At 48.7% G+C, this 25369-nt stretch overlaps 1 protein-coding gene across 1 annotated transcript in view; it reads left to right on the top strand.

Annotated features, from left to right (window-relative positions):
• Window positions 1–17395, top strand: part of tshz3b (teashirt zinc finger homeobox 3b) — a 99353-nt gene extending 81958 nt beyond the window's left edge. The window contains exon 3 of the mRNA XM_078400454.1: window positions 10362–17395. Within this exon, the coding sequence (XP_078256580.1) occupies window positions 10362–13579 (3218 nt within the window). The 3' untranslated portion in view covers window positions 13580–17395. The remainder of the gene's footprint in view (window positions 1–10361) is intronic.
• Window positions 17396–25369: the final 7974 nt, after the last annotated feature.

Raw genomic sequence — 25369 nt, 5'->3', positions numbered from 1 at the left:
CGCAGCAGAGGAGGTTGCCAGGAGTCGAGGGCCCGAGCTATAGGTGGCGCAGCGGTAGAGTTGCTGCATTACAGCACCGGGTTCGATCCTGACTACGGGCTCTGTCTGTACGGAGTTTGTACGTTCTCCCTGTGACCGCGTGGGTTTTCTCCGGGTGCTCCGGTTTACTCTCGCACTCCAAAGACGTGCAGGTTTGCAGGTTAATTGGCTTCAGTATAATTGTAAATTGTCCCAAGTGTGTAGGGATAGTGCGAGTGGGCGGGGATCGCTGGTCGGTGCGGACTCGATGGGCCGAAGGGCCTGTTTCCATGCTGCACCTCTAATGCCCAATGTCTAACAAGAGGTTGAACAGGCGAGGACTTTATTCCTTGGAGCGCAGGAGGATGAGGGGTGATCCTAGAGAAGGTGTATAAGACCATGAGGGGAATAATGAGGGTAACTGCATAGTATTTTACACAGCGTGGGAGAATGAAGAACCAGAGGACATAGGTTTAAGGTTGGGGGGGTGGGGGGGACATTTAATAGGAACCTGAGGGGCAATGGTTTTACACAAAGGGCAGTAGGTATATGGAGAGAGCTGTAAGAGATGGTAGTTGAGGCAGGTACTTGGACAGGTACATGTATAGGATAGGTTTAGAGAGATATGGGTCAAATGCAGTCGGATGTGACTAGTATAGATGGGGCATGTTAGTCGGTGTGGGCAAGTTGGGCTGAAGGGCCTGTTTCCGTGCTGTATGACTCTGTGACTCCATGATTCTAGAACAGTCCAACACAGGAACGGCTTCTGCATTTCAGTAGCGTGCTTCCCACCCATTCCATATCCTTGCCCAATCCCACTGGAGATACCACCATACCAGCCCGGACCCAGATCCCAGCAAGAAGTTGTCTCCCCGCGGCAGGGGGCGGAACTGAAAACTTAGCGATAGTAATAAGGAAGAATACACCTCACAGCTACTGCGATAAGAAGCTCGAGTACTTGGGATTGATGTGAGGTTTGGCCCCATTAAATTCAAGTAAAGGAGAAGTTTGTAGCAGGCCTGCTCCCCAGTGAGGAGAGGAGAGGAGAGGAGAGGAGAGGAGAGGAGAGGAGAGGAGAGGAGAGGAGAGGAGAGGAGAGGAGAGGAGAGGAGAGGAGTGGAGAGGAGTTATGCAGTCTGAGGAAAGGGTCTCGACCCAAAACGTCATCCATTCCTTCTCTCCACAGATGCTGCCTGTCCCGCTGAGTTACTCCAGCGTTTTGTGTCTATCTTCGGTTTAAACCAGCATCTGCAGTTCCTTGCTACACTGAGGGGTTTGTGCAGCTTGTGTTCACATCACTGGAGCAGTCATACGACGCAGTCCAACTCATTACATCATTGGAGTCTACACAATGACAGGGGGATATTTTATTTGTCATCAGTTGCATTCAAGGCACCCGAGCAGATGCTGCAGCAGTCCATCAACTGCTCCGGTGCAGTGGAAGTCTTTCACAATTTGACCTCGGAAAGGTGAGACGCAGGAATGGATGTGTTTAATATACCACATGCTCCATCGCCAGCTGTGTCAGGCTCGGACTGGTTTTGTTTTAACCCCATCAGCTTGAAAGAATTGTGCAAACCCTTCCCAAGTCGGCTTGGCCTCAAAGCACGACTAGACAGAGCAACATAGAAACATAGAAAATAGGTGCAGGCCATTCAGCCCTTCGAGACAGCACCGCCATTCAATATGATCATGGCTGAACATCCGGAATCAGTACCCCCAGTTCCTGCTTTCTCCCCATATCCCTTGATTCCACTAGCCCGAAGAGTTAAATCTAACTCTCTCTTGAAAACATCCAGTGAATTGGCCTCCGCTGCCTTCTGTGGCAAAGAATCCCACAGATTCACAACTCTCTGGGTGAAGACTGCCTGGGTGAATACCGAGCTGTTGACTCGCCAGGTTGGGAATAACAAATGCCTGGTGGCGCTCCATTCGGTTGAAGGGGCCCGAGCTGGCGAGTTGGTACAAGGGAAGGGCCCGACCCTCCAGGAACGCGGGGTCCTTGGGGGCCGACGCACTTCATTGTTAACGCCCGGTGTGGGTGACGGGTTTAGCCCCTCCAAGGCACGGCGGCAACATCACTCGGTCCGTTTTGTGGAAGTTAGTTTCGGGAAGGAAACAGGGAAAAAACAAATTAGGCTGCAGTTTCTATCATTAGATATGGTCTGTAGTTTTATTTTCCACACTTAGAAAAAATGTTATGGGTTATGTAAAAATATGCTAACTCAATAATCATACTAATTTTTAACCATGACAATGGTATTCAGAATTTCTGTATCCTAGCAACCTAGTGATTAGTTTGTCAATCGTGAAAAGCAGAATTCTACTGAGTAAAATATTTGATTCCATGCTTGATTCAACAAAATGATTTAAACCATTAGTGGAAGTAGAGTCCGTCTCTTTTGTTCCTTGAGATCGGTGAATTACTTTATGCTGATACACACCAAACAAGTGCACCCAGTGAATGTGAGCATTCTGTACAGGGGGTGACCGGGCTAATCTTCCTCCACTCAGATTAACATGGGATTTTGTTGGGAAAGTCAAATCTTAAAGTCACTCCGGGCTGGAGTGGCGCCGTGAGGGTATAATGTTTTTTTTTTCCCTCATAAGAACTACTTAATTTCTGGATCACCGCGGCAACATTGTTATCGACGATGGGTTTATTAAATATTATTTTTACTCGGTGGGCATTGGGAAGTGGGAAATATTTTTGCCATTTTTGGGCGTGTGTATTTTCAGCGTGCAACACGCAGATTTATCTCTGGGACTTCTTTCCCGTTGAGGGGTGTAAATGTGCAGGGGTTGAGGCGGGAGGCAGGGACCCGGTTAGCAAAGGGTTACACGCTGCGACACGACGAGACGAGACCATTCTGGGATCCACCAAGACCCATGACAAAGCTGCAGCCGTCTCATCAATGTGCAAGGAAGATAGACACTACAAGCTGGAGTAACTCAGCGGGTCAGGCAGCATCTCTGGAGAGAGGGAATGTGGGCGACTTCTCGACCCGAAGCGTCGCCCATCCCTTCTCTCCAGAGATGCTGCCTGACCCGCTGAGTTACTCCAGCTTGTAGTGTCTGTCTTCGGTTTAAACTCAGCATCTGCAGTTCCTTCCTGCACACTTGGCTGTTCATGGTCTTGGCAGCCAGGTGACCTGCACTTAGCTCTTGCACGGACCTCTCAGCGAGCTGCAGTCTGCATTCCAGCATGCTCACTCCCAGATTTGTTTCTGCAAGCCAGGGGCAGCTCTGCAGCAGTGCTTCCACCGAGCCACTTGTGTTGCTTGGCCTCAGAAGCCGAACACTGTGTATCATTACCAGCAGCACACAAAGAGCAATGCATCACTGTTTATCTACTGCAGCATCCGAATTCAAAAAGCTTTTACAAACCCCCGATGATGGTTTAATAGATATGTTTCATTCATAATTCTAAAGAAGGAGATAAATTGTAGTGAAATTTGAAGTGTGCAGAAATTTATTAGACAATAAAATTGACATACAGCATTCACACTGCTTTCACAACTCGTAGGTTATGAGAAGTTTCGGGCTCTAGTCCAGCGAGGGGCTCCGCGACATCGTCCCCTCGGGCACGTTGTATCTGAGCAACCCCACGTTTACAGTGAGGGTGGGCGGGGAGAAATACCCCCAGCACCAGAGCTGTGTTCCCAGCACCCCATGTGTGTGGCAGGTCACTGTGGGTAGGCATGTCATAAGGTATGTCACAAGTGGAAGGAGCAGAATTAGGCCATTCGGCCCATCTAGTCTACTCCGCCATTCAATCATGGCTGATCTATCTCTCCCTCCTAACCCCATTCTCCTGCCTTCTCCCCATAACCCCTGACACCCGCACTAATCAAGAATCTATCCATCTCTGCTTTAGAAATATCCATTGACCATTGATCCGTGGACTAGTGATCAGACTAGCGATCCATGGACTAGTGATCCATGAACTAGTGATCCACGGACTAGTTAGTGATCCAAGGACTAGCGATCCATGGACTAGCGATCCATGGACGTGATCCATGGACTAGTTAGTGATCCATGGACTAGCGATCCATGGACGTGATCCGTGGACTAGCGATCCATTCTGTAGATCCATGGACTAGCGATCCATGGACTAGTGATCCATGGACGTGATCCATGGACTAGCGATCCATGGACTAGTGATCCATTGACTGTGGATCCATGGACTAGCGATCCATGGACTAGCGATCCATGGACTAGTGATCCATGGACTAGTTAGCGATCCATGGACTAGCGATCCATTGGTACAATCACGTTTTTTTTTGCAGTATCTCCCACTGTTCAAGCTCTTGGGGATATCCTATTAATGAGCATCAACATTAGAACCCCCACTTTTGGGTGCTCCCCTTAAAGGCGCTCCATTAACTAGCCCCTGCTGCCTTGCTTTCATCAGCTGAAGGTTCTGTCACAGTAAACAAATATAGATATTGATGGATGTGATAGACCCAAAGTGCTGGAGGAACTCAGCGAGTCAGGCAGCATCTGTGGAGGGAATGGACAGGCAATTAAATTGGACAGAATTAAAGGACGTTCTTTTAGGAAGGAGATGAGGAGAAGTTTCTTTAGTCAGAGTTGGTGAATCTGTGGACTTCTATGTCACAGAAGGCTGTGCAGGCCAATCAGTTGATATTTTTTAAGGCAGAGATAGATAGATTCAGGTGTCAGGGGTTATGGGGAGAAGGCAGGAGAATGGAGTTAGGAGGGAGAGATAGATCAGCCATGATTGAATGGCAGAGTAGACTTGATGAGCCGAGTGGCCTAATTCTACCCCTATCACGTATGACCTTATGGACTTATGACAATGTTTTGGGTCAAGACCTTCTTTCGGATTCCATTCTCTCAGCTGATGCCTCCTGACCCACTGGGCTACTCCAGCATTGTGTGTTTTGCTCAGGATTCCAGCATTTGCAGCAGCTTGTGCCTTCCCTTGAACTTGCGGTTCTTGTTGTCTTTTGTCATTCTGCCGGGTCTAACTGCAAGGAGCTTGGTGGTTGTACTTTGCAGAGGAAGATGGTGAAAGGCAGCAAGTGGTCAATCATTTTGGACTGTCCTTCCTCAACGCAGAGTCATACATCCATCTCCATTAATACTGTAAGATATCTCGATTAAGAATGGTAAATTGATGAACTGCACTAGGGACAATCTACAATGTGCCCCCACTGTGGGTATCAACCCCATGTGGGCCTTTGTATTGATGATAGCGTTACTGCCTTTGAATTGGAGACAGAAGAGTAGAGACCTCTCTAGACAATGAGTCGTGGACTGGAATATCTAGATCCCAAACACTAGATCCTGTATCTATACACTGTGGATGGATGGATTGTAATCATGTGTGGAATGGAACTGCATGTGCTGGTTTAAACTGAAGATCGACACTTAAAAGCCAGAGTAACTCAGCGGGTCAGGCAGCATGTCTGGAGAAAAGGAATGGGTCACGTTTCGGGTCGAGACCCTGCTTCAAATTGAGAGCCTGGGGAAATATAGCTCTTAGGGCTAACGGAATCAAGTGATTTGGGGAGAAAGCAGGAACGGGGTACTGATTTGGGATGATCAGCCAGGATCATATTGAATGGCGGTGCTGGCTCGAAGGGCTGAATGGCCTACTCCTGCACCTATTTTCTATGCTTCTATGAAAGCCTTTGCATTGTGATACCATTTCTGTCTTTGAATCAGAAATTGAGTGGAGGCTTCTCCAGACAATGAGCCGTGGACTGGAATATCTAGATCCTTTCCCTTTCCCCCGGCTCTCAGTCTGAAGAAGGGTCTCGGCCTGAAACATCACCTATTACTTTTCTCCAGTGATGCTGCCTGTCCCACTGAGTTACTCCAGTTGATTGTAATCATGTATTGTCTTTCCACTGTTTAATACGCAACAGACAGCTTTTCACTGTACTTCAGTACACGTGACAATAAACAAAACTGGACACAGAGTGGTGATTGTGGAGGGAAGGAACAACCACTGACCATTAACTCAGTATCTGAAGACTTGGCTTGGACAACTCCCTGTAGGCTTAACACATAGAAGCCCATTCCAAATGAACCTAGATGATTTTTCTTGTAGAAACAGTCTTCTTCAAGTCTGAACAAGGGTTCCAACCTGAAATGTCAGCTATCCATGTTCTCCAGAGATGCTGCCTGACCCGCTGAGTTACTCCAGCACTCTGTGAAACATCACCTATCCATGTTCTCCAGAGATGCTGCCTGACCCGCTGAGTTACTCCAGCACTCTGTGAAACGTCACCTATCCATGTTCTCCAGAGATGTTGCTTGACCCGCTGAGTTACTCCAGCACTCTGTGTCTATCAGGTGGATTTTTTTTTATTGAAGAAACAAGAAACTACAGATGCTGGTTTACAAAAGAAGACACAGAGTGGTGGAGTAACTCAGCGGGTCAGGAGGCATCTGTGGAGAACATGGATAGGTGACGTTTCACAGAGTGCTGGAGTAACTCAGGGGTCGGGCAGCATCTGTGGTGAGCATGGATGGGTGACGTCTTGGAGTGCAACCCTTCTTCAGACTTCAGGAGTCGACCCAGTATGCTCAGTGTCCTCGGGGACGTGAACATTTTCAACAAGATCTGCCTTTGTTAAAATCCTGCATGATCTCCCACCCCCAAGATAGAATAATGGTGCAAAAGAACATCACTTGACGAAGAACATCATTCAGTTCAAAGCCAAACGTTTTCGCGTTAGGTTCTGTAAACCCTGATTATTACGGGTGTCAGGGGTTATGGGAAGAAGGCAGGAGAATGGGGTTGAGAGGGAAAGATAGATCGAGTAGACTTGAAGGGCCGAATGGCCTAATTCGGCTCCGATCACTTATGAAATTGTTGGTCCAAATGTCCCGAGTTTAGTGCATTTGGGATGTAACATTGAACCCCAGTAATTGGATCATTCGAGGGGTACTGTGATCAAGTTGATTTGCTTAGACAACGATGTATTTCTTTGAGTGACTAATGGTGTTTTTTAGCAATCAGGGTGATTTCATTGCTAGATTTTTAAGAATTTTCGGTGATAAAGGGTGTCTTGTGGCAAGTTATTAGAATGTTTACAGTAGGTCAGTGGTTCGATGATGCTTTATTGTCACATGTAACGAGGTACAGTGAAATTCTTTGTTTTTGCCTACAATCTGGTAAAGTCATACGCCGGAGGTCACCCAGGCAGGACACAAATAGTCACCCCATTTCTGGTGCCATCAAAGTTTCAAAGGATCATGGGGAGCGTACCAGGGTTTACAGCTGCCAGCAGTGGGTCTGAATGATTGTCATGTGGTCAGGGAGTCCCTGGAAAGTGTCAATACTCAATGGTTGCAAAACATAGAAACATAGACAATAGGTGCAGGAGTAGGCCATTCTGCCCTACGATCCAGCACCGCCATTCGATATGATCATGGCTGATCATCCAAAATCAGTATCCCGTTCCTGCTTTCTCCCCATATCCCTTGATTCCGTTAGCCCGAAGAGCTAAATCGAACTCTCTCTTGAATACATCCCGTGACTACATCCATGAAAGGATCTCAGCACTATCAGTGGTGTTAACGTTTGCAGAGTTCGCACTCACCCTAAGGAACGTTGGACCTTTAGCGAGAGATCCTGAACCACGTGAGGATGGATGTTCACTGGTCCAAGTGTAGTTTTTCTACTCACAGGGCACCACCATTGGGAGAGGTAGAACACAGCTGGTCTGAATTCCCCGACTGTCCGATTCACCTCTACCCTGTTGCGGACATTGGACTTTGTCTCTGGAACTGATGCACTACAACGCTGAGAACTATATTCTGCACTCTGTATCTTCCCCTTTGCTCCACCTATTGGACTGGAGCTAGACTTGTATTGATGTACAGTATTATCTAATCTGATTGGGTAGCGTGGAAAATACAGTGTTTCACTGTAGCTCGATACATGTGTCAATAATAAACCTGCCTAAAGAGGTAGAAAGAGAAGGGTCCTGACCCACAAAGTCGCCTATCCATGTTTTCCAGAGATGCTGCCTGACCCGCTGAGTTACTCCAGCGCTCTGTGAAACATCACCTATCCATGTTCTCCCGAGATGCTGCCTGTCCCGCTGAGTTACTCCAGCATTCAATGAAACGTCACCTATCCATGTTCTCCAGAGATGCTGCCTGACCCGCTGAGTTACTCCAGCATTCAATGAAATGTCACCTATCCAAGTTCTCCCGAGATGCAGCCTGACCTGCTGAGTTACTCCAGAACTCAATGAAACGTCACCTATCCATGTTCTCCAGAGATGCTGCCTGACCCACTGAGTAACTCCAACACTCTGTGAAACATCACCTATCCATGTTCTCCAGAGATGCTGCCTGACCCACTGAGTTACTCCAACACTCTGTGAAACGTCACCTATCCATGTTCTCCAGAGATGCTGCCTGACCTCCTTTTGTAAACGTAAAGATGGTTGGAACCTATGGACAGGTCAAGTACCTAGTTGCAGTTGAATCGTTCAGAGCGTGCTTGGATTGTTACTCATAGCAGTAGATTAGCTTTCATCCCTGCGTATTGCCGTGTGCCTCCTGTGTCCTGGGGCTGTAGTGTTTTTGTGTGTGGCTGCAGTCTGTCTTGGTTGATGTGTTTAGCACATTGCATTTCCTGTGCTGGTTGAGACCGGCGTTTGGAGAGCGGAACACTCCCACCTCATCGTCGGTGCCGGTTCCCAGTCGTAAACAATCATCGGGGGTGGGGGGGGGGGGGGGGGTGGGGGGGGGGGGGGAGAGAGCTGCTCTCTGCAGCTTTGACGAGCCGGGTGTGCCCATTGTCGGCGCGAGCAGACGAGCCCACCCAGCAGTGCCCTCCATGACTTGTCAGAGCTCTGACCTGTTGCAATGTAGCGGGGGAAAATATTGCAAAACGGCAAAGAGGAAAAAATGCCGCTGTTCCAATTTCTGGGGGAGGTGTGTGATTTGTTGCCGGGCTGGCGTACCGTGCGAATGCTTGGCGTGATGTGATCGCTGTTTTCATGCATGCTGTTTCTGCTGGTTTAAATTGGATGATGACATCATTTGTTGGCATGTAGCACATTCTCCCAAAGAGTGCTTCACATCCGAGCCCTTTCCTTTTTCTCCCAAACACATCTCGCCGGGGAAACTGCAGCCGTTTATTTCATTCCGGCGAGGCGGTGGACTTCAATTCTACCCAACTAATTATGGAACAGGAATGAATTTTTACAGCAAGTGATTTTTGCATTGGGCGGCTGATAGTTTTTTTTTTTTTTAAATCACCACTAATTTGTGAAAAATCCAAACTGGAGTGTGTAATAAAACACGATCCTTTTTCATACACCTCATTCCTCTCGTGGGGTTTTCAGCAGCGTTTTATAAATTTATTCAAAGAAAAAAGTACTGCAGCATGAAAACATCAAATCTTATACCAAAACTTGGCAATCTTGTTATTGTCATATTTTCCAAAAGCTTTTTTTTCTAAACCCATTTCTGACATATTCAGGCATGCATGCATTTCAGTGTTTTGACAGGGTGGAAGTCTGATTAAAATGATGCACACTTAAATGTCAGTGGGTCGAAAGTAACATTCTTCCATAAACCTGTACCGAGCAGTGATTAGTCAGTACAGAATTTTCCAACCATCTGTTCTTCCGAGGTAAGGTTCTGAAGTCGGGAATGGCAAAACATGGATATATAATCCTGTAATTCTTCACGGATTTGAAATCTGCAGCCCTGTCTCTTGACAATCAGTGCAGATAATTCAAGCTCTGTAGTATTTGGAACTGACTAAACAGTGAGAAGCAGAAACCCATAATGGTTATATAATTTAAATTGTGAATGTGTCGGCTTGGAAATGTAAGGTAGAGAGAGGCACAGCACAAGACATATTCATTGACAGACAGGAACTGCTGTCTGTGACTCTGATACATGTAATTCATTACTATCGAAATGAATGCCACCTCCAGAATTTGCTTCATTAATTTCAAATTTAGTCTTAATTTCAAGCTGTTGCCCCTTGAGAAGGATAAGGTGGGAAATCACGTTTGACGAGAGGATTTCGTGCACCCAAGAAACGCGACATTTTAAGTGTCTAACTTTGCAGCAGATGTTACCGGTTATGATGTTTTTGCCGTGTTTAATCTCGATCCTGGCAAGCAGCAATTAACGTGCATCTCTCTCTCTCTCTCCCTCTCTCTCTTCCTCTCTCTCTCCCTCTCTCCCTCTCTCCCTCCCTCTCTTCCGCTCTCTCTCTCTCTCTCTCTCTCTCTCTCTCTCTCTCTCTCTCTCTCTCTCTCTCTCTCTCTCTCTCTCTCTCTCTCTCTCTCTCCCTCCCTCTCTCTCTCTCCCTCTCTCTCTCTCTCTCACAGCCTACGTCCCTGATGAGCTGAAGGCAGCGGTGCTGGGCGATGAGGAGACTGAAGCCAGCGAGTCTGGGGCGGATGGGGAGAGCAGCTGCCAGTTTGCGTGTGACGAGCAGGAGTTCAGCAAGGAATCCGCGGCCTTCCTCGACTCGCCGACGGCAGAGTTCTCCGGGCAGGAGGTGGACAGTGCGTCGCACGCCAGCGAGACCAGCGACCGCCTGGCCGACTTTGAGAGCCACTCGGTGAAGAACGAGGAGGAGAGCAAAGAGAGGGCCGGGGTGGCGGAGGAGGGGGGAGTGCAGGACAGCCTGGAGCAGATGAAGGTGATCTACAACAACATCCTGTCCAACTCCTACTGGTCGTCGCTGAGCCTGGGACTGACGCAGCCCGGGCAGACGGCCGCTAACGGCGGCGGCGGCGGCGGCGGCAGCAGCAGCAGCAGCAACAGCGGGGGGAGCAGTTGTGAGAGCGGCAGCTTCGACTGGCACCAGTCCGCCATGTCGAAGACCCTGCAGCAGGTGTCTCAGAGCCGCTTCCTGCAGGATCCTGGGCTGGTGAGCACGGTGCAGCTGTACCGGCAGAGCAGCAAGCTGTACGGCTCCATCTTCAGCGGCGCCAGCAAGTTCCGCTGCAAGGACTGCAGTGGTGCCTACGACACGCTGGTGGAGCTGACGGTGCACATGAACGAGACGGGGCACTACCGCGACGAGAACAACGAGGCGGACAGCAACAACCCCAGGAAGTGGTCCAAGCCCCGCAAGCGCTCGCTGCTGGAGATGGAGGGCAAGGAGGACGCGCAGAAGGTCCTGAAGTGCATGTACTGCGGACACTCGTTCGAGTCCCTCCAGGACCTGAGCGTGCACATGATCAAAACCAAACACTATCAGAAAGTGCCTCTGAAGGAGCCCGTCAACCCCATCTCAGCCAAGGTGCTGCCGTCCAGCAGGAAGCGGCTGGCCCTCGACCTGGACCTGCCCAGCTCCCCGGACTCCACCGGCGGCACGGCCAAAACCGCAGCCTTCCCCGACGCGGCCGACCCGCTGCACAGGTCGTCCAACCCTTACGTCACGCCCAACAACCGCTACGGCCACCAGAACGGCGCCAGCTACGCCTGGCAGTTCGAGGCGAGGAAGTCGCAGATCCTCAAGTGCATGGAGTGCGGCAGCTCCCACGACACGCTGCAGGAGCTGACCGCCCACATGATGGTGACCGGCCACTTCGTCAAGGTCACCAACTCCGCCATCAAGAAGGGCAAGCAGATGCTGGAGGTGCCCCCAACGCCCGCGCCCGCCCTCACCTCCCTCCTGGAGGACAAGGTGCAGTCCGTCCCCCTGGTGGCCAGCGCCTTCACCGCCTCCCTGCCCACCCCCGGCAGCGCCTCGCCCAAGCCCCCCCTCGACCTCAACCTCAAGAGGGAAGCAGAGAAGGACGCCGACTGCCAGGGCTCGGACGAGCGAGCCAAGGAGAAGGTGAGACCCTGCGACAAGGAGGAGAAGTACGACATCTCCTCCAAGTACCAGTACCTGACGGAGCAGGACCTGGAGGACAACCCTCGCGGGGGCCTGGATATCCTCAAGTCCTTGGAGAACACGGTGGCCTCGGCCATAAACAAGGCCCAGAATGGGACTCCCAGCTGGAGTGGCTACCCCAGCATCCACGCCGCCTACCAGCTGCCCGGCATTGTGAAGCTGCCCTTCACCCCGTCCGCCAAGCACATGCAGCTGAAGTCCACCTACAGCACCTTGGACTGCATGGTGTCTCCAAAGAGCCAGCCCCTGGTCTCCCCCCCCAGCAGCCAGAACTCGCCCCTGCCCAAAAACAACTTCCACGCCATGGAGGAGCTGGTGAAGAAGGTGACCGAGAAGGTGAGCAAAGCTGAGGAGAAGGCCAAGGAGCCGGAGAGCAAACCGTGCCGGCCCAAGCGAGGCGCGCCCAGCCCCTGCCACAGCGAGGTGGGAGAACTGAAGGGCGAGGCTTCCACGGAGCCTGGGCCCCACGGCCAGGCCGGTCACGGCGGTGGGCAGAAGCAGAGTGCGAGAGGGAGCCCGTCCAGGGAACACGTGGAGAATGGCACTGAGGCGGCGAAACCTCCCGCCACGGGCGGCACGTGCAGCAGCATGGCCATCATCACCGACCACCCTCCCGAGCAACCCTTCATCAACCCGCTCAGCGCCCTGCAGTCAGTGATGAACGTGCACCTCGGCAAGGCCGCCAAGCCGGCCCTGCCCACCCTCGACCCCATGAGCATGCTGTACAAGATGAGCAACAGCCTGGCCGAGAAGGCCGCCTTGGCCTCGCCCCTGGGATCGGCCAAGAAGGCGGAGGCTGCCGACCGCTACTTCTACCACCACACCAGCAGTGACCAGCCCATCGACCTGACCAAGGCCAAGGCCGACAAAGGTCTGGTGCTCTCGCCGTCGTCGACGTCTTCCTCTTGCACCGTGACACCGGCCAAGACGCCAGCCACGGCGCCCTTCATGTCCAGCTCCCCGCTCCACGAGAACGCCCTGTCGGACATCTCGGACATGCTGAAGAACCTGACGGGGAGCCACACGTCCAAGTCGTCCACGCCCACCAGCGGCTCAGACCGGTCGGAGGTGGACGGGAGCACGCTGGAGGACAACGAGGACATCTCCCCGGCGCAGAAGCGCAAGGGGCGCCAGTCCAACTGGAACCCGCAGCACCTGCTCATCCTGCAGGCGCAGTTTGCCGCGAGCCTGCGCCAGACCGCGGACGGCAAGTTCATCATGTCCGACCTGAGCCCGCAGGAGCGCATGCACATCTCCCGCTTCACCGGCCTGTCCATGACCACCATCAGCCACTGGCTGGCCAATGTCAAGTACCAGCTACGAAGGACAGGTGGAACTAAGTTCCTCAAGAACCTGGACTCGGGCCACCCGGTGTTTTTTTGTAACGATTGTGCGTCGCAGATCAGGACTCCCTCGACGTACATCGGTCACTTAGAATCACACTTAGGCTTTCGGTTGCGCGACCTGTCCAGGCTGTCCAGTGAACAGCTGGGCAGCCAGATTACACACGCCAAACTGCCCTGTGAAAAGTCATCGCTGCCCCACCAAGACGAGGAGGCCGGCGTGAGCTTCCAGTGTAAGCTGTGCAACAGGACCTTTGCAAGCAAGCACGCTGTCAAACTGCACCTCAGTAAAACCCACGGCAAGTCTCCCGAGGACCATCTCCTCTACGTTACAGAGCTGGAGAAGCCATAGCGATCACTTTAGCCGCCCGGCCGCTTTGAGGACAACTCTCTCTCTTTCTCTCCCTCTCCGAAAAGAAGCCTTAAAGCTCCTGTAACAACACTTGGCACATGCTCCTTGATTTATTGCAGAGTAGCACTCTTAACCTGAACTCTTTTTATATAAAACTGTACAGTGTTTAATGGAAGCACGTAATCGGCCCTTGTTACCGGTTGATTACAAGGGGTAAAAATGGTAAGTGTTTGGAATTTTGTGTAAATTGGATTTAGCTCCTGTGCGCTGCACAGGTGCGTTAAGCTGCATGTGTAATGGACAATTTAGTTAACCATTTAATACTGACCCCGGTGCACTCTCACATGTGACGGTATCTCAGCCTTTAACCCTCTGAGCACCGCTCAAGTTCTTTGGCATTACTTTGCAAAACACAAATTAGGAACACAGAAAATAGGTGCAGGGGTAGGCCGTTCGGCCCTTCGAGCCAGCACCGCCATTCATTCTGATCACGGCTGATCATCCAGAATCAGGTACCCCGTTCCTGCTTTCTCCCCACATCCCCTTGATTCCCTTGACCATAAGAGCTAATTCTAACTCTCTCTTGAATACATCCAGTGAATTGGCCTCCACTGCCTTCTGTGGCGGAGAATTCCACAGATTCACAACTCTTGGCTTTGTTCTTTATTTTTCAGACCACTGACTGAAAGCGGATGTTTAATAAAACCAACACTGATCTACGCTTGTCTTAATTCTATCTCCCCCCCCCCCCACCCCATGATCATTGTGCTGGCAACATGACAGGCCGTTATTCTCACAAGTATTATTTAACGGGAATCAACTGACCACATTCCACAAAAAACGCAGGCGCTGCTCAAAGGGTTAATAAACTTAGAAAATAAAAAACACCCAACTTGTACTGTATTCCTTCAACAGTAATACACAAAATCCTTCAAAAGGTTTATGCTTCCTGATCCTGCTACAAATGTAAAAAGGCATTCCGTGACGTAACCTCTTTGATTTATTTATGAGCACACTCACTGGTTATTTTAATGATCATCATGTGTAGAATGCCTTTGACTGGTATGTTCTGTCCGGCCTAATTATCCCCCCCCCCTCCCGATGCATTTTATATTTTGCCCAATGAAAGGGAACCCATAGCTTCCGGCTCGCCCACTCACCCACCCACTCGCCCACCCACCCACTCATCCACCCACTCGACCACTCGCCCCACCCACCCACTCGCCCCACCCACCCACTCGCCCACCCACACACTCGCCCAACCGCCCACTTGCCCACTCGCCCACTCACCCACCCACTCACCCACCCACTCACCCACGCACCTATTCACCCACTCACCCACCCACTCACCCGCCCACCCACTCACCCACCCACTCACCCACTCACCCACCCACTCACCCACCCACTCACCCACCCACTCATCCTCTCAACCGCACACTCATCCACTCAACCACCCACACACTCGCCCACCCGCCCACTTACCCACCCGCCCGCCCACCCACTCACCCACCCACTCACCCACCCACTCATCCTCTCAACCGCACACTCATCCACCCGCTCGCCCACTCACCCACCCGCCCGCCCACCCACCCGCCCACCCACCCACCCACCTACTCCCCCACCCACCCACTCACCCACCCGCCCGCCCACCCACTCGCCCACCCACCCACCCACCTACTCCCCCACCCACCCACCCACTTACCCACCCAGCCATCGGTGCAGACGTATCTGCGGTGCAGGTGTATCTGCGGTGCAGGCATATCTGCGGTTCAGACGTATCTCCGGTGCAGGCGTATCTGCGGTGCAGACGTATCTGCGGTTCAGACGTATCTGCGGTTCAGACGTATCTGCGGTGCAGGCATATCCGGTGCAGGCGTATCTGCGGTGCAGGCCTACCTGCGGTGCAGGCGTATCTGCGGTGCAGGCCTACCTGCGGTGCAGGCGTATCTGCGGTGCAGGCGTATCTGCGGTGCAGGCGTATGTGCGGTGCAGGCGTATGTGCGGTGCAGGCGTATGTGCGGTGCAGGCGTATGTGCGGTGCAGGCGTATCTGCGGTGCAGGCGTATCTGCGGTGCAGGCGTATGTGCGGTGCAGGCGTATGTGCGGTGCAGGCGTATGTGCGGTGCCAAAGTTGGCCATAGTTAGACTGTGAGGTCCACCGTGGCTGGGGCACTCACACTCTGGGCTAGCACCTTTCCCAAGGCCTTAACTCACAGGTGTGCACGCGTGAGGAAAGAGACCTGTCCGTGACCCTGCCCAAGACCATACACACTGCACACCTCCCAGCCCAGCCCAGCCGCCCACACCGCGTCTTGAAACACGGGAACTATGTGCAATCTGCCTACTTTACGGCACCACGCTGCACTCGGGCTCCACACGTCATGGGAATCTTAAATGGAGCTGGGATAGAGCACCTCACAACAAGGCACCAACTTGCCACATCCTACTGAACTCTCTGCTGAGAGAGACCTGGCAGGGACCAGCGGCCAAGGGACACATATAGTCCCAGTTGTGACCATGTGGTCATTGTTAACCAAAGGATGACTTCATAAAGGATTAGTAACCACCATCAAACACAACTACCAACATTTGTGCATGAAGTCTCAGCTTTTGTAATAAAATTCCAGGTCCTGTACATAACGAACCTTCCAATGATCCTGACTGTCCTTGACAACTCCCCCTCTTCCTCTCTCTCTCTCTCTCCCTCTCACCCTCTCCCTCTCCCTAGCTCTACCTCTCTCACCCTCTCATTCTCACCCTCTCCCTCTCACCCTCTCTCCCCCTCCCTCTCCCTCTCTCTCTCCCCCTCTCTCTCCCCCTCACCCTCTCCCTCTCTCACCCTCCCTCTCTCCCCCTCTCCCTCCCTCTCCCTCTCTCTCTCCCCCTCTTCCTCTCCCTCTCACCCTCTCCCTCCCACTCACCCTGCCTCCCTCTCTCTCCCTCTCACCCTCCCTCTCTCGCCCTCTCCCCCTCCCTCCCTCTCCTTCTCCCTCCCCTCTCCCTCTCTCTCCCTCCCTCTCTCTCCCTCTCTCACCGTCTCCCTCTCCCTCCCTCGCCCTCTTTCTCCATCTCTTGCAAGCACTTCACCAGCTCCGGGTGACAGTGGGCCACGAGTCATGTTTAAGAATAGGCCATACTCTAAAGACAACCATTCCCAGTGTGTCTCACCGTCACACCAGCAAGTGTCACTCGATGGAAAAACCATGAAGCCAATTGAATCTTCAGGATTGCTTTTTGCAAATGTCCCCCCCCCCCCCCCCCCTCTTTTGTAGGTGACCTGTGTTGCTCAAGACAGAGTGAGGTCTCTCTGACATCTACCCCATTTCCTCTTCACCAGAAACCTATATATATATATATATATATACTGGACCGCTTATACAATCAGCTTACACCTTCAATCCCACTTTGTAGTTGCTGGACTTTGAATGGATTTGTAATTGCCAACATCAACCCACAAAGGATGTACATACTGTGCATACGTCTGCTGTACATGTCAGGAGGCAAATTCTGGTTGTTTTATATATTTGAGAATTTAATGACACGATTTCTAGGATTCTGCTGAGCCTCGTTGTAAACCATGTAAATCAGGGGTGGTGCCTGCGATCTGGACATGATGAGTGTTAAATACAGTAAAGTAGTTGCAACTCGAATCCCATGTAAAGTCAACATTGTCTTCTTAATTTCCTTAAAATTGTTTATTTAAATTTTGTTACAATGTCAACATCTTTTCTACTGAAAAAAATATTTTATATGTTAACATAATCGATTATTGTACAAAAGCACTCTGGATCACTGCAGCAAAAACAGTGTATGAATGTAAGAGAATTCAATAAAATATACATGTTGCAAAAACCAACGCCGGAGCTCCGCAGGCTGCGAGAGAGTGGTGATCATTGCTACCGCCCTCCATTCTGTGTGTGTGTTTGTGTGTGTATTTGTGTTAATATATATGTGCGTGGAAGACACACACAAAACGCTGGAGTAACTCAGCGGGTCAGGCAGCATCTCTGGAGAGAAGGAATGGGTGACGTTTCGGGTCGAGACCCTTATCTACCGACACCCCACCCATTGGAAACACATTACATCGTTCTTATTTCTATTGAAAATGTGAAGATAAAAAAAATCACAAACATCTCTACAGGTGAAAATAGGTGTACACACACACACACACACACACACACACATAGGAAAGTGTTCAAAGCGTTAACTCCAGAGGTTGGTAGATACATTGCTAATGGAATTGGCAGAATGGTCACATCACGGTGGGCTCTGGAGCGAGAGGGAGTAGAGTACGAGGATGTGGTTGGCTCTGTAATTCGAAGATAAGACACAAAATGCTGGAGTAACTCAGCGGGGCAGGCAGCATCTCTGGAGAGAAGGACTGGGTGACGTTTCGGGTCGAGACCCTTGTTCAGCCTGATGTCAGGGGAGATACAGGGATAAGGACGTGCAAGGTGTGAAAACAGGACACGGGATGGAGATGATGGAAAATGTAGGTTGGATCATTGCCAGCTGGGAGAAGGCAACAACAGAGCAAACAGATGAGATGTACTGGGAGGGGGGAGGGATGGAGAGAGAGGGTTACTTGAAGTTGGTGAAGTCAATGCTCGTACCGCTGGGGTGTCGTTCTCCAGCCTGCCCCGGGTCGAGGCGGTTCTGTAGCAAGTGGCCAGCCTGGAGCCTGGCAACACAATGAGATCCCTTACAGGACTGGGGATTGCCCAAAGGTGACCTGGCGCCTAAAGCCCAGGACTCTGCAAGCTCAGAGATATTTATCTCCCAAACCGCCTGTTAATGAACGCAGTGTAAAAACACTGTAACCCAGCACAAGGGCGGGAAAAGCACAAACGGAGGGGTTTTCAATAAACCTCTGGAATTGGAACGGCAAGGAAATGCCCCAGTCGGTGCAGCGACACGCCTGTAGTTGCACATCCCACGTTCACAGTTGTGTAGCCTCACGTTACACTTGCACTCAGCGGGTGTTGTACGTTGAATATCAGTTAGGCATTGTGTCGGACAGCAGTGATTAATATGGGATACCTCGCAAAGCCAACAATGGATTGAAAGGGGCATTGTAGGTTCAAATACCAGCGTTACACTGGAGGCCACCACTCATTCTGGGGACATGAGAGAATCGTGTGTGTGTGTGTGCCTGTGTGTGTGCGTGTGAGTGAGTGTGTGTGTATGAGTGTGTGTGTGTGTGTGTGTATGAGTGTATGTGTGTAAGTGTGTGTATGAGTGTGTGTGTATGAGTGTGCGTGTGTGTCTATGAGAGTGTGTGTGTATGAGTGTGTGTGAGTGAGTGTGTGAGACTGTGTGAGTGTGTAATTGTGTGTGTGTATGAGTGTGTGTGTGTATGAGAGTGTGTGTGTGAGTGTGTGTATGGGTGTGTGTGTGTGTAAGTGTGTGTATGAGTGTGTGTGTGTGTGTGTGTATGAGTGTGTGTGTGTTCCGGCCAGCGAAGAGTTAATGTGAAATTAACTCGGGGAAATTCGCCAGTTCAAAAAGAGCAGACATTGTTTGAAGAGTGCTTGCTTGTTTGGTATGTCAGGAAGGAACTGCAGATGCTGGTAAAAAAAAAAACGTGTTTCCATCACCTTCGCCGAAGACTCACACACATCAGTCAAAATGAATGCTGACCATTCTCTCTCCTCGGGGGAGACGTGTAGGTTTGGATAATTCTGTTTAACTAAACACCCTGGTAATACCCTCCCCTGGGACTGGGGGGTCAGAGAGTGTGTCCCCAGCCGCTATCCTGACCGCCGTGGAAAGGGGGCATTCGTAGCTAAAATGACATTTAAACTATTAGGCGCGATTACCGTCTCACGTTGTTTTTTTTCCAGAAGGGGTCATTGTACAGAAGTAGCAGCACTTCAGAGAAGTGCTACTTCACCGTCCTGCCTTGCAATTAGCGGGCCAGGGTGCAGAGAGGGTGGTGCAGAGGAATGATTAGTACATTGTCACTGAGTATTCAACGTACACTACAGCCGTGCAATCACTTCGTACACGGCAGCGTGGGGGACAAGTGCGTTTGACTCCTGCCAATTCATTATTTAATACCGTGGTTATTGTCAACTGCCTGAACACCGCAGGTCAGAATGGTCACATATACTGTCAGATCGTGCCATTTTCTGGGGGGAAATTTGACTTTAAAAAACATATCTTGCAAATATTTCAACTTTACAATTTAAATTCACTCCTTGATTGTTTAGCTTTCTAGTTTTTTATTTATTTTTAAAAGCTCTTATTGACACCAACTGCTGCAATTAAATCTGGGGGGAAAAAAGGTTAAACGTTGATCCCACAGAAATTTCAAACAAAAAAACCCAAAAAAATACCACTTCCCAGCGATTCAAATGTTATTGCAAAGAAGATAAATGCTTTTCAATAGTTCATAGCACAACCATGTTAAGTCGAATTAAACTATATGTCATCTACAGCATTGTACTGCAAGGCAGACGTCTGAAGTTGCTCCTGCGCTATTTTAAAAATACATGGTATTGTTACAATTAGGTGGCCTTTCTATTAAAGCCTGAAGATTTTGGCAGGAACAGGGTGCTTTAAATCGTGTGGGTGAGTATTGAATGCAGAGCAAGAAGGTGTGTCAGCAAACACGTTGTCGCTTCCCTGAAGGTACAGTCGCCTTGGTTACGCCTCAATGGTCATGAAACGGAGTCTACAAAAGCTGAAGGACTCTGCTCTTGAAAGCCTCATCAGAACTTGTCATCGCTCTAATGAACATCATTTAAATTGCTTTGTATATCGGAGGAGTTTGGATGTCGATTTAATTTGCCCATGTGTTTGAGTTCTTCTGCTTGGCTAGCCTAACAGAGAGGAACAGTCTAATGAAAAGTGAATTTGGTGACAGTGTGATAATCCAGATCCCAATCAGACTTCTTTGAAGGGTTATTTTGACAGAGTATAGAAGTCAAGAAAGTAGAATTAAAAGAGGATGCATCGGTTTCTTGTGTAAACCCCCCCCCCTCCATTTATCTCTGTTAACTCTCTCCCCCCCCCCCCCCCCCCCCCATCCTTGCCCACCCCAGTCTATGTGGAATTAATTTTCAAAACTTCCAGTGCCTCCACTGTATCGGCTTAATGCTTGTGATTGAGATCAAGCACATATTGAGGTAATTATTTAGCAATATTAAAATCAAAACTGGCCCCCTTTAAACTAATGATGTGACTTTCCTAAATATTCCACTCACAGCATCACATGGTTTGAATTCTTTGGTCTCAGCATGATATTTTATTGAGAACGTTGCAAGCAGACTAATGAGAAGGTTTGCCATTTAGTTGGGAGCGGAAACGTCTAAAGAATAGATTCATTGTTTATATGTTGTAAACAGATGCATATAAGCAGGCATAAAATGTATATCTTCACCCTATATTATATATTATATACCTTTCTTCATGCTCCTACATTTATGCATTTGTACTTTTTTTTTTTTTAAGTAACTGCAAATGTAATATGCAAATAAATAAATATGCAACCCAAGTCTAGTATGTGAGAACGTACTTAGTCTTTGTGTGTTTAAGAATCAGTGCTCAATATGATGTCTTCTTGAATGTCATTATAGACAACTCATGGTGCATTGTGACAGAGAGCTGTGTGTGTTAATTGGGCATGGGATGATAGAATTGGAACACTTGAAATATAGGGCTGATTAGCTTATCTTCTGTTTTCTATAGATTTAAATTGCGAACATTAAAGTTAAATATATATATTTTTTAAACTTGACATTTTTACTACATTCAAACCAGTTTAAAAAAAAATCATGATGAACTGAATTTTATTTTCGCAGACATTTCTCGGCAGTTGTTCATGTCATGCATGGTGCAATAAATAAGAACCACTTTTCAGCACCTGGTACAAATTCTGCTTTTAGTTTCACTAAACCAGATAGCGGCTCACAGACTCGACTTGAATTTTGTGATCTGCTTTCCAGGATCCTTCCGGGCGATCAGTTGGGTAAAAACAGGTTCTGTAATGTCAGCTGGAAATAACTTTGGACTGTGTCAGCAATTGTGCCGAATCTGGAGCTCTTCATTTGGCTTTTCATTCCATCGAACAAATGAAATAAACACCCGGCTTTTTGGGATAAATGTCTTCCTCGTTTACGACATAACTAAGCAGACATTTTGTTGAGCAGCGCGTTTGAGGACATGTTTGTGCTGGTGATATTCAGTATCGTATTCCTCAGTGTCTGCAGATCTATAGTTTACCAGTGTTTTAAATAATCACGTTACAATACGCACATAAAAACAGAGCAGGTTAAAAGGTTTTTTCACAAGTGGCGTAGCAATGGCCATCGCAGGGTGATTGGCTGCAGGGTCGCAAGGAGTTTAACTAACCCAACTTACAGGTTGAAAAGGAAGGCGGTCTCTCAGTGTGTAATTAAATGATGAGTTCATATTCACGGGACAATTGTAAGCTACTGAGCCTGTCATAGACGAGGCCAAAAATAGTCAGTCTCATGATGAATACCCTTATTAACAGCTACACTGCTCTCTGTTCCTCGAGTCCGACCTGGGAATACGTGCAGATGAAACCCTGTTTGTAAACTGTGTCCCTGCAGATCATTTAAAAAGAATCTCAGGAAAGTCGAGGCACAATCTGATCCCGAATCAAAACGTGGATCGTTACAGAATTTGATAAGTGTAATATTATAATATAAAACATATTAGTCAGACATTGATTGAATTAATTTAAGCTCAAAAACAACATTTTCCACACAAATGCGTTCTTTGTATAATAAAAGCATAATTTGTATGGTTTACCGGTAATTATGTCACAACCACATGATTGATGATTCCATAAGGATTTCATTATTCCAATAAATTGCTTTTAAAAAACATAGGATATGCCACGGATTTTTTAAACGTTACTTTAAAACACTGGGGCCAATATTACAAATGTTACACAGTTGACCAGATTTCCAAGATTAAGATTTCCAATGTTCTAATGATGAACAAGCATATTAGAAACCACAGCATTAACAAGTGAATAGTTAGTTATTTTGAGAAAGTAAAAAAAACAAGGCGTTTTAACTCCTTCACAACCAGATGCCACTTGGTGTTATTGTTAGAGTCCCTGGTGCCAGGAACACTTCAAATGAAGTCGGTTCTTCAGTGAATGATGACTGCAGCAGAATCTAACTGACTGTAGTACATGGGTTAATGCAGAAGTGAGTGTGCATGTGCTGTCTGTCCCAGTCTACCCAATCTTCCACATCTACGTTCAACCAAAGCCTTTAGCTGAACGTGTAGGAAAGAACTGCAGATGCGGTTCACATCGAAGACAGTCACACATTGCTGGAGTAACTCAGCGGGACAGGCAGCCTCTCTGGAGAGAAAGAATGGGTGATGTTTCGGGTCGAGACCCTTCTTCACACTTCAGCCTTTAGCTGCTATTACACTGGATCAGTATCGACAATAAAACTCTCCTCAGTTTTTACAAAGCTTTTTGCAGGCTGCACAGACATAGAGGCGCTGCCTCACAGCATCAGAAACCCGGCTTCGATCCCGACCTCGGGTGATGTCTGTGTGGAGCTTGCACGTTCTCCCTGAGACCGTGTGGGTTTCCTCCGGGTGCTCCGGTTTCCTCCCACATCCCAAAGACGTGCGGGTTTGAAGGTTAATTGGCTCCTCTGTAAAGTGCCCCTAGTGGGTAGGGAGTGGGTGAAAAGTGGGATAACATGGAACTAGTGTGAATGGGTGACCGACGGTGGGCAGAAGGTCCCTTGCTTTATCACTAAAACTAAACTAGATGGCAAAGGTTTCATGAACGTAATTTGTTTTCTTTGCCAGTTATCCGGTTATCTAGCATTGCTGTTTGTAACCATCCTAGTAGTGCATCATCTGTAGCTCTAAAGGAGAATGAAACAAATGGATTTAATATAACAGAAGGATTCTTTGTTATACATTTTGTTCATGAGGCAAATGCAGAAAAATCAGATTTTCATTCATTTTCAATCAGGTCCAAGATAAAGCTAAACATTGATGGTAATAATGTTTATAGAGAACCAGCTGACTGCTGCTAATGTTGGCTGATTCAACCAATTACACAAAAACCTTGTTTCATGATTTGTAATGTGTCTGATCGCGTATTAACTCTCAGCATGTGATGCAGGTTATGGGTGGGATGATGTGGGGGCTAATGATGGTGACTGTAGCTGCAATCGGGCTGGTCGGTATCGCCTGGACCACGTTCCTTGGCCATATTTCAGTGATCAATGATACCTTATTCTCACATGTACCGAGGTACAGTGAAATGCTTTGTGTAGGAAGGAACTGCAAACGCTGGTCTACACCGAAGATAGATACAAAAGGCTGGAGTAACTCACCAGGGCAGGCAGCATCTCTGGATAGTCTGACGAAGGGCCTCGACCTGAAACGTCACCCATTCCTTCTCTCCAGAGACAATGCCTGTCCTGCTGAGTTACTCCAGCACTTTGTGTCTATCTTCAGTGAAATGCTTTGTTTTGCACACAACCAGGTAATATCATCTAACAGACCTCACCTCGACAGTACTCATTTTGGTGCCGACAAAGTCATAAAAAGTGTTATTTCCCGATCTTAACCTGCTGGTTGGTGTCAGGCAGCAGTGTAGCCAGTGTCCAATAGTCCTCGAAGAAGATTATTTCAAGCCTGGTCCATGGTTGAATATGATCCTATACCTTACGCCCACTATCCTGGTCATGCCCTTGTCCATGTTGACTTGGAGCGTGATTTGCCAGCCTCTGGGGAAAGAAGTCCTCCACATCTCAGTTCTTCATGGCAACTCCATCTCCTGTGACCACCCCCTACATCTACACTCTCCAATCCCAGCTAGGAACCTATTGGTGCCAACTCTATCCATGCCATCTTCCATTGTTCTGCTAAATTCAAGAGTTTATGCCAAATTCTGCATTTATGTAGGCCTTAACTAGGAAGTTCCCCTTAACTCAGCAAGCAATCTCATGAGGGAGTGTAGGAAAATAACTGCAGATGCTGGTACAAATCGAAGGTATCACAAAACGCTGGAGTAACTCAGCAGGTCAGGCAGCACCTCAGGAGAGAAGGAGTGGGTGACGTTTCGGGTCGAGACCCTTCTTCAGTCAGAAGAAGGGTCACCCATTCCTTCTCTCCTGAGATGCTGCCTGACCTGACATCTCATGAGGGAGAGTAGCTAGTTAGTACAGAGGCACGGGTGGATTACCTGAGATAATCGGTGGCATTGAGATGATCCACCAGCATCTCTGTGCAGAAGGTTGCATTGAATTTGTGTTTTGGTTCTGTAACGCAGCACTAATGTGTTGTATTGGAATCTTGCCTGCATTACATTGTATGTTGAACACAGTCAAGGCCGGATACAAAATGGCAGTGGCTTGCAGAAATATTTAAGATACACAGACTTGGTTTATTGCAAGAGTATTTTTGTTGTTCAGTTTGTTCATTTATTTGCGCAAATTTCTCCAGAAGAAGGTTGTGTTTAGGTGACCTGTACTCTGAGATAACCCAGTTTCCAGCAATGCTATTATGTAAGGCATCACCGAAAGGAAGATATTACTCTGACATGCATTAATAATGGTTTTGAAAATTGTTTTCCCCCACCCACTCCCCATAATCTTCCCAAAACTGCAGAGTGGCAAATTGAGCCAGAATCTTCTGCATCTCATACTCAGCACAACGAGACTTTGCCAGATGGTTCAGTTTCACTGGAGTTTGGAGTAATTTGACTGACAGCATTTTATCACGTCATTTTATTCAAGCAAAGAAAATCATTTTCATTTATTAGAGAGGAGAATT

The sequence above is a fragment of the Rhinoraja longicauda genome, chromosome 6, assembly GCF_053455715.1.
Source record: "Rhinoraja longicauda isolate Sanriku21f chromosome 6, sRhiLon1.1, whole genome shotgun sequence".
NCBI classification, from domain to species: Eukaryota; Metazoa; Chordata; class Chondrichthyes; order Rajiformes; family Arhynchobatidae; genus Rhinoraja; species Rhinoraja longicauda.
This window is presented reverse-complemented; position numbering and strand designations above follow the sequence as displayed.